Source organism: Heterocephalus glaber, unplaced genomic scaffold (assembly GCF_053883595.1).
Source record: "Heterocephalus glaber isolate CG9 unplaced genomic scaffold, H.glaber_assembly_v1.0 deba00001442, whole genome shotgun sequence".
In the NCBI taxonomy this organism is placed as follows: Eukaryota; Metazoa; Chordata; class Mammalia; order Rodentia; family Bathyergidae; genus Heterocephalus; species Heterocephalus glaber.
Genome location: NW_028258296.1, coordinates 11,883,154 through 11,897,092, shown reverse-complemented (window position 1 = coordinate 11,897,092; position 13,939 = coordinate 11,883,154). Strand labels below are relative to the sequence as shown.

General features: G+C 35.0%; 1 protein-coding gene and 1 pseudogene across 7 annotated transcripts in view; both read right to left on the bottom strand.

Moving 5' to 3' along the window:
* The window catches only part of Msh4 (mutS homolog 4), a 69,973-nt gene that overhangs the window by 35,323 nt on the left and 20,711 nt on the right, over positions 1-13,939 (bottom strand). For 6 of the 7 annotated variants that reach the window (XR_015451930.1, XM_021255516.2, XM_004841428.3 and 3 more), the window contains exons 5-8: positions 9,774-9,889; positions 8,599-8,772; positions 5,992-6,164; positions 4,770-4,837 (exon numbers count right to left, since the gene is read on the bottom strand). The exons of the other annotated variant lie outside the window; for it this stretch is intronic. Coding sequence is in view for 5 of the 6 variants with exons in the window: in XM_021255516.2 (XP_021111175.2) it covers positions 4,770-4,837; positions 5,992-6,164; positions 8,599-8,772; positions 9,774-9,889 (531 nt within the window). In the remaining variant the exon portion in view is untranslated. The remainder of the gene's footprint in view (positions 1-4,769; positions 4,838-5,991; positions 6,165-8,598; positions 8,773-9,773; positions 9,890-13,939) is intronic. 7 annotated transcript variants of the gene reach the window in all.
* LOC147827599 (U2 spliceosomal RNA) lies at positions 8,990-9,145 on the bottom strand (annotated as a pseudogene).

The window sequence follows — 13,939 nt, the reverse complement described above, 5'->3', positions numbered from 1 at the left end:
GCTTCTGCAAAGCCAAGAAGGGAGAGAGTCTCCATGGAGAAATGGGAGACAATTCTCCACTGTTTTTTGCATTTTCACCCATCTTGTGAGTAGAGGCACTGATTACCTTTGGTTTAGACAGTATTTCCAAGGATGCATAGCTTTGAAAGACACTAGTGTCTCCTTCTACAGCAGACGGTAGGTTTGCTTAAAATCTTGAAAGATAAAGCTGCAAGAGCAAGAAGTCATACTTACTGCCCATTATAAAGCAGGCTCCCCACCTCAGTGATTCTGCCTTGTAACAGGAAGTCACCTGGCCCTCTTCACACAGCCCTGTGAGAAATGGAGCTTAGAGAGCCAGTGCAAGAAAATGCTGATTCTCTGGTTACTGACTATTGGGATACTGAAGTTTTTTCTGTCTGACCCAGGACTCTTGTGTCTTCTGTCAGCACCTATGAAACTGTGGCACCCTAACTTGTTAGGTTACAAATAGAGTAGTCTCAGGTCCCTTACAGTCTTTGATACCACTATGCTATAATTGCTTTTTTTTTTCACCTAAATCTCACACTGAATTATAAGTTCTTCTAGGGAATTATAAGCAGAGCCTTACTTCCTACTGTATCTCTAGCATTTACCAAAATTTTTGGTAAAATAAATTGCTTGAAGCTAGACACGGTAGTACATACTGGCAATCTCAGAACTCAGGAGGCTGAGGCAGTAGGATTGCCATGAATTCAAGGCCAGCCTGGGCTACATATTGAGTTCAAAGCCAGCCTGAACTACATAGTGAGACCTTGTCTCAAAAAACAAAAAACAAAACAAGAAAAAAATTTCTTGAGTAAAAGGGCCATGTAATAAATATACTGTGTTGAGAAGTCTAAAATAATTTTTCAAAAAATGAAAATCATTCAAAATAAAGCAAAGAATCCTGAGTAAAACAATAAGTTTAATATCAGAGTTTTCAAATGTTAGAGGTAGTATTTTAGATGTTTATAATGGAAAACAGATATTCTTAGTGCAGTATATTAAATTCTAAGGTTATAGATATTGCACAGGAAGAAAAGACATTTATTTGTATTAAGAAATTTAAGGTTTATTCTCAGTAAATATTTATGATCAGGAAAGATACATTTTATAAAAATCAATATCCTTAAGAATAAAGTATAAGAACTTGTCTTAAGTAAAACATTTCATACTGGAAAATTTCAAGAACATTTGTCCACTCAGAAGTTTAAACTAATCATATAATTCAGCTAATAGAGCTTTTAATTCATTCACCAGCTTTAGAAAATTATTCAATTTAACCAGCACAAGTTTGAACTACTTTAATATATACATTATGTTTAATTAAGATAGATACAAGAAAAGAGTTATTAAAATATATTTCCAGAGTTCAAAAAAGTGAGAAAAGTACATAAAATACTGAAAGTCATGAATCAATCATGTATGAAGTTCAATATACTGATTACATTTTCTTAAAAGTAAATTGCATCTTAAAAGTGTAATAAAATGCTTCCACAAAGGACAGACATGCCAGTTAGGAAAAGATTTACAACTCTGACTTATTTTTCAAAAACCAAAGTTTGCTTTAATTTAAAAAATGGGAAGCAACATTGAGCCTTAAAAACCCCATCAGGCTAGTAATAGACAGTGTTTTTTTCTGGACAAGAAAATACTATTCCAGAGTCTCAGCTTATAGAATTCCTTCAACCTAGACCAGAGAACTTTTCTGAAACCTAGTGGTCAAACTGATTACAGGAGCTATCTAGCTAATCAGATATTTCTCAAAGAGCTAGTTGGCTAAACTGATATTTTTAAAATTTAATCAGAGAAAGTCAAATGCAAAAACATGTATATTACTAATTCTTATAACTGCCACTGTATGGTTGTATAATACTGTACATTATATAAAATGACAATAAAGAGACTGCTCTCAGGTATAACATGACTACTAATTCTTTCCATTGGTAAAACAAAAACATAGCCTTTACTTACAGACTTTTAAAGACTGAATTGTGTCATGCACACCCAAACATATGATCAAGTTCTAGGTATTTCAAAATAGGGTCATTACAGAGGTAGGTAATTAGTTGAGATGACATCTTACTGGAGGGCAACTTATGCAGCTATGACAGTGCAAATAAAGACGGGAAAGAAGACTTCCAGGATTGCTTCAGAAGGTCACAAGAAGAGCTAAATGAGTGTGTCTGAAACAAGGGGGAGTATTTTGAAGGAGACTAAAGGAAATATGTAATAAATTTTTAAGGATTTAATCTTTCACTGTATTTTTTGTTCATACCTCATGTTGCCTATAAGAAACTCACTTTAAAGACACAAATATGTTAAAAGCAAAAGGATGGCAAGGTATACTATGCTAACACTAATCAAAAGGAAGCCTCTGCAGCTGTATTAGTAGTGCGCACAGAAGATTTCTAGAGCAGCGAACATTACTAGAGATAAAGAAGGTCATTTCATAATGATAAAAGTTAAAATTCATTAAGAGAACATAGTTATCTTAAATGTTAATGTGCCTAATAAAAAGAGCTTTGAAGTACATTAGATAAATGTATAGATGGAACTGCAAGGAAAATACAGACAAATCCACAGTTACGGCTGTAGATTTCAACATCCTTCTCTCAGTAACTAGTAAAACAAATAGACAAAAAACCAATATGGGTACAAGAAATTTAAACACTATCAATCAATTTGAACTAACTGACATTTACGGAACACTCCAGCCAAGGTCAGCAAAATACACATTCTTTTCAAGTTCAAATGGAACATTAACTAAGATAGACTATTTGGGGCAATAGAAACAGTGCCAATAAAGTTAAAAGGATCTGTATTACAAAACTCTTGTCCTTTGTCCACCAGGGAAGTAAATTAGACATCAATAACAGAAAGTACTGGAGAGTCCCCACACATTAGAAATAAACAACAAACTTCTAAAGGACCCATATATTAAAGAAGCGATACAAATTGGAATGTCAAAAGTTTTTTGAATTTTTCTGAATGAGAAAAAAACCAAAATACCAATATTGTGAAACATAGCTAATGTTTTATTCATGAAAATATTTGTAGTACTAAATATATTAGAAAATAAAAAGACCTCAAATCAATGACTCATCTTCTACCTTTAGAGCCTTGAATAAAAATAAAAATGAAGCACAGGTAAGCAGACGGATGGAGATAAAACTGATAAAACCAAAATCAATGAAACAGCACAAGAAAAAAAAAGTACAGAAATCATTGAGCTCAAAAGCTAGTTCTTTGAGAAGAGCAATAAAGTTGAAACCCCTAGTCAGATGGATCAGAAGAGAGAGTATTCAAATTATCAATACCAAGAACGAGAGAGTACATCTCTGAAAATTTTGCTGATATAAAAAGTATAATGAGGAGGATGTGTGAGCAATTTTATTCCAGTAACTTTGAAAAACTGAGTGGAATGACAAATTCTCTAAAAAACACAACTTACAAGGAAACAACCTGAAGAGCACCATATCTAATTCAAAAGTTAACTTTTAGTTATACACCTTCCTACCAAAATATTACAAGTTCTAATGACTTCATTGGTGAATTGTATCAAAAATTTAAGGAATACATATTGGTTCTACATAAACTACCAGAAAATTGAAGAGCAGGCAATACTTCCAAACTCAGTTTATAAAGTCAGCTAATTTTATTCTACACATTAGTTATTTCAGATTAGCTCCCACTTGTGTATAATGAATTATAAAGTGTTTTAACTTCCAGTGCTGTGCCTGTCCAACAGCTAACATATTTTCCACCTACGGGTACTTCATTAAAATGAAACTTCAGAGTCAATTTTCTTTACAATATGGAAAGGCTCCCCAAATACAAATTAGGCTTCAATGGATTTACAAAAAAAAATGAAATTTTAAATAAAATTTTAAATGAAATTTTATTGACATCTGAAACATCTTCTTCCCTTAAGCATATGGACAAAAATATACATGTATTCATTAAAGTAAATACTCTTTGGTTCACCTTAAGAGGAAGAATGAAACTGTTGCCTCTTTTGTCTTTAAACATTACTTATGTTTGAATATTACTGAGAGATGATATTGCTTCATTTTTTCATTCGAGTACTAATCAGGCCCAATCCTGCCTAGCTTCTGAGATCAGACAAGATCAGTCCTGTTCAGGGTGGTATGGCCGTAGACAACAGAGCTTCATTCTTAAATGTTAAGCATATTTGAAGGCTAATGGAACTTCATATGATGATCACTTTTAAGAATGTACTCTGGATCTAACTTTTTTTGGTGGTGGTAGGGGGTCTGCACCACCAAATGAAAGCAGGGCCTCCATACAAAGATAAATCCCTATCCCTTTTTATTTCTTATTTTGAGACATGGTCTCATTAAGTTGCTAGGCTGCCCAGGCTGGGCTTGAACTTTTTACCCTCCTTGACCTCACAGAAACTGGGATTACAGGCTTGTGCCTTCATACCTGGCTGGGTCTTATGTAATTTTTATTTAGTAATTTATTAGGTAAATGTTATTATACTCTAAGATCTTTGAAAATTATGTATAATTCTTTAAATATGTGATCAACAAAAATAGGCTAATTTCTCGACCATCTAAGAAGCCTTTTATTGTACCATGACATAGGATAATACATTTTTTAAAGTTTCCTTTAAAAGAAATGAAAATGTTCTAGATATCAATAATGAAGTACTCTTTGTTCCAAGACATTTTGATATTTCCCCATTATTATATTAAGTTATATCATATGGGTATAACAGTAACATAATGCATATGTAAGCATACCGTGTCTTGCTTTGGAATTTGGACTAAAACAGAAAGAAGCTGTTCTGTATCGAGGAATTTTGATATAACTGAAACAAACAGAAAATATATGAGCATTTAAACTTTATGATACAGGTGAAATTATAGATTATATAAAATATTACCCTGAATAATAAAATAGAACAGCTACTACTTGTTGTAATGGTCTTCTTTATCTCACATGGAATAGGAATTGAATTGAGAAAAATTTACTCAGGCTATATGTAAATCTCTTCCAGATTTTCATGTGCTACCTCAGTTTAGCCTCCCAAAATTCAAGATGGGGCAGTCAGCAGAGTGGAGCTATGGAAGTGAGACCAAGCTGCTAACTAGCAGCCAGCTGACTAGCAGCTGTGCATATGAAATATCTTTCCACCTACAGATTTAAGAGGAAAAGCGCACCATCGTGCCAGTGAAGAGACAGCTGCAATCCAAGGACTACACTTTCATTCCATGTTATGAGTTGAACTATGTCCCCCAAAAGAAATGCTGAAGTCCTAACTCCTTGTACCTGTGCATGTGATTTAACTGGAACCTGGGTTTCTGTAGATATAATCAAGTTAAGATGAGGCCATAGGGCGTGTCTTCATCCAATATGGCTGATTTCCTTTTAAGAAGGCAATGTGAAGACATACTGTACAAGGAGAACAGCATGTGACAACAGTGGTGAGCCTGGCATGCTGGAGCTGCAAGCTAATGCCCAGACTGACAGTCACCAACAGATGTTAGGCAGAGGAAAGATTCTTCCAAACAAGCTTTAGAGGGGAAATGGCCCTATCAACACCTTGCTTTCAGCTTCGAGCTTTCAGAATTGTGAGATGAAAAATTTGTTTTAAACCACAGAATATATAGTACTTCTTACAGAAGCCCTAAGAAACTAATAACCCCCATCTGTTGATCATTACAGTCTTGACAAAGCATCCCTTCTTTGAGTATCACCATGGAGAAAAAATAATTTTTAATGTCTATTAAAATAATCCATGGATAAAAGGAAAAGAATACCATCCAGGGTACCAAAATATAAAACATGCCACTGAAATTATTTACTACAGGATTCAGGGGGAAAATTTCAGGAAAATAGATTCCCAGTAAAAATGTATAATCTGCCTTTAATCTGCCTTTTAGAAACACAAAAAATGACTCGGCTAAATGAATTGCACTTTAAAATAATCTGTATTTACAAAGTTAGGTGATATTCATTTACCTGATTTCAGGCCAAAAAAGAGTCCCTCATCTTGAAGTAGTTCTTGAACACAATCTAATCTCATGTTAATGGTTTCAGTATCAACTAGTGGCTCTAATATATTAGAACGAAGTCTTCTACTCCCTCCGGGAGTCTTAGTATAATTTAGAACACCAAAGAGAGTGTGATTATTCCTTTGAAAACACAAGTTGAGGAATTTCATTAAGTATACCAAAAAAATCCAAGACAATTGCATTTTAACTTCATAATTAAATAATTCTATAATTACATTAGTAATTCTCAAACCTTATTTTGCATGCAAATTACATGGGAATTCTAATTCTCTAGGTCTGGGATAACACCTGAGAATCTACATTTTGAATACTCCCTGGTGTCAGTCTATGAAGCACATTATGACTAAAAGGATCAAGAATATCTCCTTGCACTTAGTGACTTTTTCCCAAAGATCAGTTATAATATTCAGACTAAAAAAAACCCATTTTCTAGTCCATAGCATCCAACCAATAATAGCAAAATGTCAATGATATATCCTTAAAGGCAAGGACTTTTACATTGATAAAATAAGCATTTGATCTAATAATTTTGTTCTAACTGAAGAAATTACAGGAGAACTATAAGCAAAAGACAGTTTCATCACTTCTAAATGATCCTTATAAAGAAATGAGCTACTATTAAAAATTTATTTCACTGGACTATTTATGAGACAATTATGATGCATGTGAAATAGCTGGTTCATTAAAAGAGTATTTTATGCCCTGAGCAAACAAGACAGACAAGATTCCTATCTTCACAGGCTTTACAGGCTAGTGACTGCCAATTATTTTTATCATAGCCATGCCTGGAGACAAGACAAAGAGTAAGGGGAGATACATAATAAATACATAATCATATAAAGAAAGAAAATAATAAAAGAACAGCTAAAAATAAGGAATACTCAGAGAATGATCAGGAGGATTGCTTTAGCTAAATTGGAAAAGATTTCCCTTGGATATTTGATAGCTGACTTAGGACCTCAAAAAAGGAAGCGGTGCAAAGATGCAAAGATGATGATGAGATGGGCAATGATGATCATGAGGACAACATACATGTAACTTTAGTATGTATCAGGAATTGATTTGAAGACTTCCTATGGATTGACGTGTTTAATTTTAACAGGGATGGTATGAGGTAGATGCTACTGTTAGCCACATTTTACAGGTGAAAAAACTAAACCACAAGAAAATTAATAACTTGTCCAGGATTTCCAAGCAAGTAGAAGAGCAGAAATTAAAGCCTAGGAAGTCTGGCTCCCGATCTAGAAAAATCAAAGTTCACAGAACTTTGCAGGGAAGAGGGAAGGGTAAAAATGGAGAGAGGTGAATGAAGAATTTGATAAGGACTAGGACATAGGTACCCTGTAGGTCATAGTGAAGAGTCTGGGCTCTATTCTAAATGTAAGGAGAACCACAAGAAGGTTTTATGTAGTAGAGTTACAAGACCTGATTTCTGGATTAAAAATATACGTTGGTTGCTATGTTGAGAATAACTGTAGGAGAGTAAGAAGACAAATTAGGAGGCTCAAGTCCAGGTTAAAGATGACAGGGGCTTGACTTAAGGTGTTAGCACTAGAAATAGTGAGAAGAGATTAAAATTTGGAATAGATTCTGAAGGTTCAGTCAAGAAAATTTTTGGATGGGCTGAATGTGAGGCGAAGAACTCTCAAGTTTTAGTCATCGGATTACCAGATTTGGGTTATAGCAATTTATATTTTTAGGAACTAATTAAACCAACTGGCTGGGAGTTTCTCATCACATGCACAGTTTCTTCTCTTATTTGTGGTCTTTGTTTCTGCAGGAACAAAGGAAGTGAGTAGCATACACAGGCCTGCCACTTGATATAGAAATTAATAGCTGTTAAGAGGTGACAAGATCATAGAAGCATTTGAACTATTCCGGTAGTTCAGTAGGATATCTGTCTTTTAGCCTAAAATTCTTTGACTTGAGTCTCTAAAATGCTTCAAAATCTCTCCTTTTCAGCTATCAATGAGCACCCAGAAGTGAGATAATCTTTCAAGTCTCTGTATCCCTGATATATAGCATGCACTCAAGCAGCATTTGACAGTGACAAACAGTGATGAAATATGAAACCTGACAAGGTAAAACTGAACATGAAACACTTTGTAATAATTACCAAGGTTGATCACTGACTTCCTATGTGGTAGCAACATAGGAAGGATAACACAGAAAATCACTAATAGAGTAATTTAACCCATATCCTAATGGGTGTGAAGTGGTATCTTACTGTGGTTTTGATTTTTATTTCCCTAATGACTAGAGATGTTGAGCATCTTTTCATGTACTTGTTGGCCATTTGTTTACCTTCTTTGGAGAAATGTCTGTTCATCCCCTTTATCTAGTTTTGAATTGAGTTAATACAAAAATCTTTTTAAAACCTGACTTTGGTGAAACATCTGAGTAGTTCAGCAATAATGTACAATGATTTTAAAAAGATTAAAAATGTTTATTCAATATTTTGTCATCAAACCATTTAAATAACTTAAACTTCATAGAAAAATATGACATAAAATATACTGATATATTCTATTGGAATAATATTAAATGATCTTACCTACTGTCTTGATTATTAATTAACAATTCAAGGTTTTGGGCTGATGCTGAATCTATCATGGCTGTCTGCTCACTACCCTGGAAACAAATCTTCAGCGATTTTGGTGCATAAACTGAATTCTGAATAAACTCAACATATTTTAACAAAGCTGCAAGAGCTGCAAGGCAGTAATACCTGTAAGGTGATCAATGATACAATACTGTGTCTTCAGGATTAAAAAAAAATATTGCTATAAAAAGTAATACTTATTTCACCTTAATATTAGGACAATTAAAACATTTGCATAGCATTGTTTAAATTCAAAGTGAAAATGAACAGTGAATGAACCTTATTTTGAAAACTAGGTAAATAACCTCTAATCTAAAAAACTGAAACAAATACATAATTTTTTGAAGTCTGTCACTTTAAGGGTTATTAGACTCCCAAAAATCACTTGTTAGAAGAAAACATCCAATTGTAATTTGTGTCCATTTTTGTCCTACCATTCAGATAATATCATGACAGCATGACATTACACTTGATCTTAGCCAAAAGGCCAAGAAGTGATCATCATGACAGCCTCAGGAGGTCCCAGTGTACGAGAAAGTATGTTACACTCTTTCTAAGAGCAGCCATTGTGATTAACTGAGTAAACAAGTGGGCCAACCAGCCTCAAAGAAAGTATCTATCTAACATACTGTAAGACATATCTGTTCCCAAAGTATCTTCCCTGTCTCAAGGTGAATTTTTAGAAGTAAAGGTAAAAAGTAACAGAAACACAGTAACTGTGTTTCACTCATGAGCCTCATATTTCCTGTATTATGTGGGTAGTTGAGCATTTCACTCAAAAGTGCAGTGAACATAATCATTAGGACAATAGATTATGCCCAATTTGGGCCATTCTGCGTGAATTAAATTATGAATATATGCTTTATATACAATTTAGTTAACTATTTTAGTATTTCAATAATTACTGAGTATACATTACAAGCCAAGATGGTAGAAATACAGCATAGAACAGGGCCAGGGATTTAGCTTAGTGGTGCTGCGCCTGCCTCACAAGCGCAAGGTCCTGAGTTTGATCCCTAGCACCAAAAGAAAAAAAGAAATATAGCAGGGGACAAAGCAGGTGAAAGTCCCTGCCCTTATGGAATTCCCACTGGATGATTCATTACTTTCCTCAAGATGGAGCTTACTTGGATTGAACTTCCAATAGGACAGTGCTGAATTCTGCTATGCACAGCTGTTCAATGTACTCTAATCCTTTTGTTTCATTGAAGTATTTCCTCTGGATAGTAGTGAAGTTAACATTCTGAAAGAAGTTTTAATTTCAAAATAAAAATTTTAATGGTCATATGCTAGCTCAAAATTGCTTTCTTCAACACATTATGGTAGAAGGATAGGTGACTTAACCATTATATAAAGTTTATTTTTTAATGTTTTCAACACTGAAATTAAAGTTTTTCTCAGTTATTAATAAAAAGAGAATGGTTATCTAACTTGCTAAGTGAATTACAGCAGTCTCCAGCTAGACATTACTAGACATTACTCTTACGAAACCTAATTCAATGTATTAGGTACAGTAATAAAAAATAGGGGTGGAATGTAGCATAGTACTAGAAAAACTCCTTAGCTTGAGCAAAACCCTGGGTCCAATCCTAAGCATCAAAAGAAGAAAGAAATTCAAGAGTCTCTGTCTTCTAACAACTTTATACTATCACAACATCACATAAGTCTTAAACTCAGTCTTTCACACTCTAAAAAAGAGCAGACCCTTATACTATGCTACCTGAGAATATGAAACCCAATTCCACCTAACCAATCTATGACATGCCACCTATATGAGGTGAATTTAATTTATTTAAAATAAAGAGACATATTAGAACTTCTTAAAGATTGCAAAAAAAGGGGCATGAAGTTGTGTAGTGAAAGGTTTACCTATTTTTAATAAATGTAATAAGTAAAAAGCTAATATAATAACAATGGCCTGTGAGAGTACTGTTAGGAATGAAAGGAAATGAACAGGTAGGGAACATATATGCTAACATTGTTTTAAAAGTTATCTCAGGGCAGGGGTTTAGCTCAGTGGTTCCGGCGCCTGCCTCGCAAGCACAAAGTCCCAAGTTCGATCCCTGGTACCAAAAAAATAAAATAAAAGTTATCTCATTTAACCTTTACAATAATCCTATGATGTAAGTCTTGTTAACTCTAATTTTCGTGTAAGTAAAACTGTGGAAGGTCAAGTCACTTATTCTATCAAACTGAAATTTGTTTAACTATGAAGTCCATTTGCCTTCTACCTCATAGTGCTTCTGGTTTAACCTTTTATGATATATGTGGTAATAACAGCAATAATGATGACAATAAAAGTATGGATTTTCCCTCTCTGAATGTATACTTTTACCTCAGATGCTTCCCTGGTTTTCTTCTCCAATCCATGCAAGAATTTTCTGAAATGTAACTTTATCAATGAGGCCATCTCTGATTATTTTATATAAAACATCATTTCTCTAGAGGCAGATTGTCCCAATTTACAGACCAAAAACCATGAAATAGGGGCCGGGGATTTGGCTCAGTGGTTTCACCGCCTGCTGCACAAGCGCAAGGACCCGAGTTCAATCCCCAGTTCCAAAAAAAAAAAAAAACATGAAACTCAAAGGGTCACTAAGAGACAGTTTTGAAACTTTTTTTTTTTTTGGTACAGGGGATCCAACACGGGTCCTTGCACTTGTGGAGCAGGCGGTGAAACCACTGAGGTAAATCCCCGGCAAGAGACAGTTCTGAAACCAGGGAAGCTCCTCTATTCTTTTTTTTTTTTTGGTACCAGGGATCAAACTCGGGTCCTTGCGCTTGCGCAGCAGGTGCCAAAACCACTGAGCTAAATCCCTGGCCCAGCTCCTTGATTCTTTTTTTTTTGTATTAAATTCTTTTATTGGTACATTGTAGGTATAAAACACAATTACATTTCTCATTGGGAATTGTACCTTTACATGATGCATCTTGGTTCTTATTTTTTCCCCATTCCTATCCCTCCCTTCACGCCCTCCACCCTTCCCTATTTACAAAGACTTTATTTCCATTTTTTCCATCTCTCATCATTTTTCCTTTCCCCTGCCCCTCCCACTACCCCTACCACTTTGGACCTTTTCTTCCCATTTTACATTACCGATTATTCATTCTAATCATTGGTACATTTTAGGTATACAACATAATGACATTCATCATTGGAAATTTGCACCTTTACATAGTCTCTCTTGGTTCTTATTTTTCACCCTTGCCCAGCCCTCCCTTCAACCCTCCAGTCCTCCCTATTTACAAAGATTTTGTTTCTATTTTTCCATTTTCTCATATTAATCCCATTCCCTTCTATCCTTTCCCTTAGCCCTTCCACTTCCTTCCCCTTTGCCCCTTTTCTTCCTATTTCACATTACCTATTATACATTTAGTCCTTATTTACACTTTCAGTTTCTCACACCAGAGAAACTATTTGGTATTTACACATGTGGGTCCTGTTTATTTCACTTTAGAGTATTGCCTCAATGTGCATCCACTTAGCTATAAATGTCTCTAATTTCTCATTGTTTATGGCTGAGTAGTACTCCATTTTATAAAAAAAAAAAACACATTTTCTTTATCCAGTCTCCAGTTGATGGGCATTTGGGCTGTTTCCAAGTTTTAGCTATTACAAACTGTGCTGCTATGAACATGGGTACACATATATCACTGTGGTATGATTCTTTTAATTCTTTGGGGAAGATCCCCAGCAGTGGAATATCAGGGTCAAATGGGACTTCCAGTCCTAGTTCTTTGAGGTATCTCCATACTGATTTCCACAGTGCTTGCACCAGTCTACACTCCCACCAGCAGTGGAGCAGGGTTCCTCTTTCCCCACAGCACCGCCAGCATTGGTTATTGGTTGATTTCATGATAGCAGCCATTCTTTCTGGAGTGAGGTGGAATCTCAGAGTTGTTTTCATTTGCATCTCTAGAATGACCAGTGATGTTAAACATTTTTTCATGTATTTATTTGCTATTTCTACTTCTTTCTCTGAGAATTCTCTGCTCATTTCAGATGCCCATTTTCAGATTGGGTCTTTAAATTTGGGAGGTCTGATCTTTTTAAGTTCTTTATAGATTCGAGATAGTAGAACTTTGTCTGAGGAAGAGCAGGTGAAGATTTTTTCCCACATTGTGCGTTGTCTGTTCACACTGCTGGTAGTTTCTCTTGCTGTCCAGAAGCTTTTTAATAAGAAGAGATCCCATTTGTTGACTGTTTGTGCTAGTTCACGGGCAACTGAGGTTTCGTTCATAAAATCTTTTCCTACACTGATGTCTTCAAGGGTTCTACCTAACCTCTGTTCCAACTGGTTCAGAGTTTCTATTTTAATATTTAGATCTTTAATCCATTTTGATTTCAGTTTAGGGCATGGTAAGAGATATAGGTCTAGTTTTAATCTTTGGCAAGTTGAAACCCAATTTTTCCAGCACCATTTATTAAAGAGGCTATCTTTCCCCCAGTGAGGGTGTTTGGCTCCTTTATCGAAGATGAGATGGCTGAGTGTGTCTGGCATTGTTTCTGCATCTTCTAATTTGTTCCACTGGTCCTCAAGTCTGTTTCTTTGCCAGTACCATGCTGTTTTTATCACAGTAGCGTAGTAGAGTTGCAGGTTGGGGATTGTGATACCCCCTGCCATGTCTCTGTTACCTAGAATTGCTTTTGCTATTCTGGGTGTCTTCTTGTTTCAAATGAATTTTTGGATTGTTTTCTCAAGGTTTGTGAAGTATGCTGCTGGGATCTCAATTGGAATTGCATTAAATCTATATAGCAGTTTTGGAAGTATGGCCATTTTCACTATATTAATCCTTCCTACCCAGGAGCAGGGGATGTCTGTCCATTTTCTGATATCATCTTCAATCTCTCTTTTCAGAGTGCCATAGTTTTCAGAGAAGAGGTCTTTGATTTCTTTCGTTAGGATGATTCCTAGGTATTTCAGTTTTTTGGATGCTATTGTGAAAGGAATTATTTGCCCTATTTCTCTCTCAGTGAGTCTGTCATTCGTGTAGAGGAAAGCTATTGATTTTTGTGTGTTGACCTTGTAACCAGCTACTTGACTGCATTTGGTTATTAAGTCTAGAAGACTTTTGGTGGAGTTCTTGGGGTCTTCTATATAGAGTATCAGGTCATCTGCAAATAATGACAATTTGACTTCTTCATTTCCTATCTTTATTCCTTTTATTTCTTTCTCTTGTCTAATTGCCATGGCTAATGTTTCCAAAACTATATTGAACAAGAGTGGTGATAGTGGACATCCTTGTTTTGTTCCTGATTTTAGTGTGAAGGATTTCAGTTTTTGACCATTTA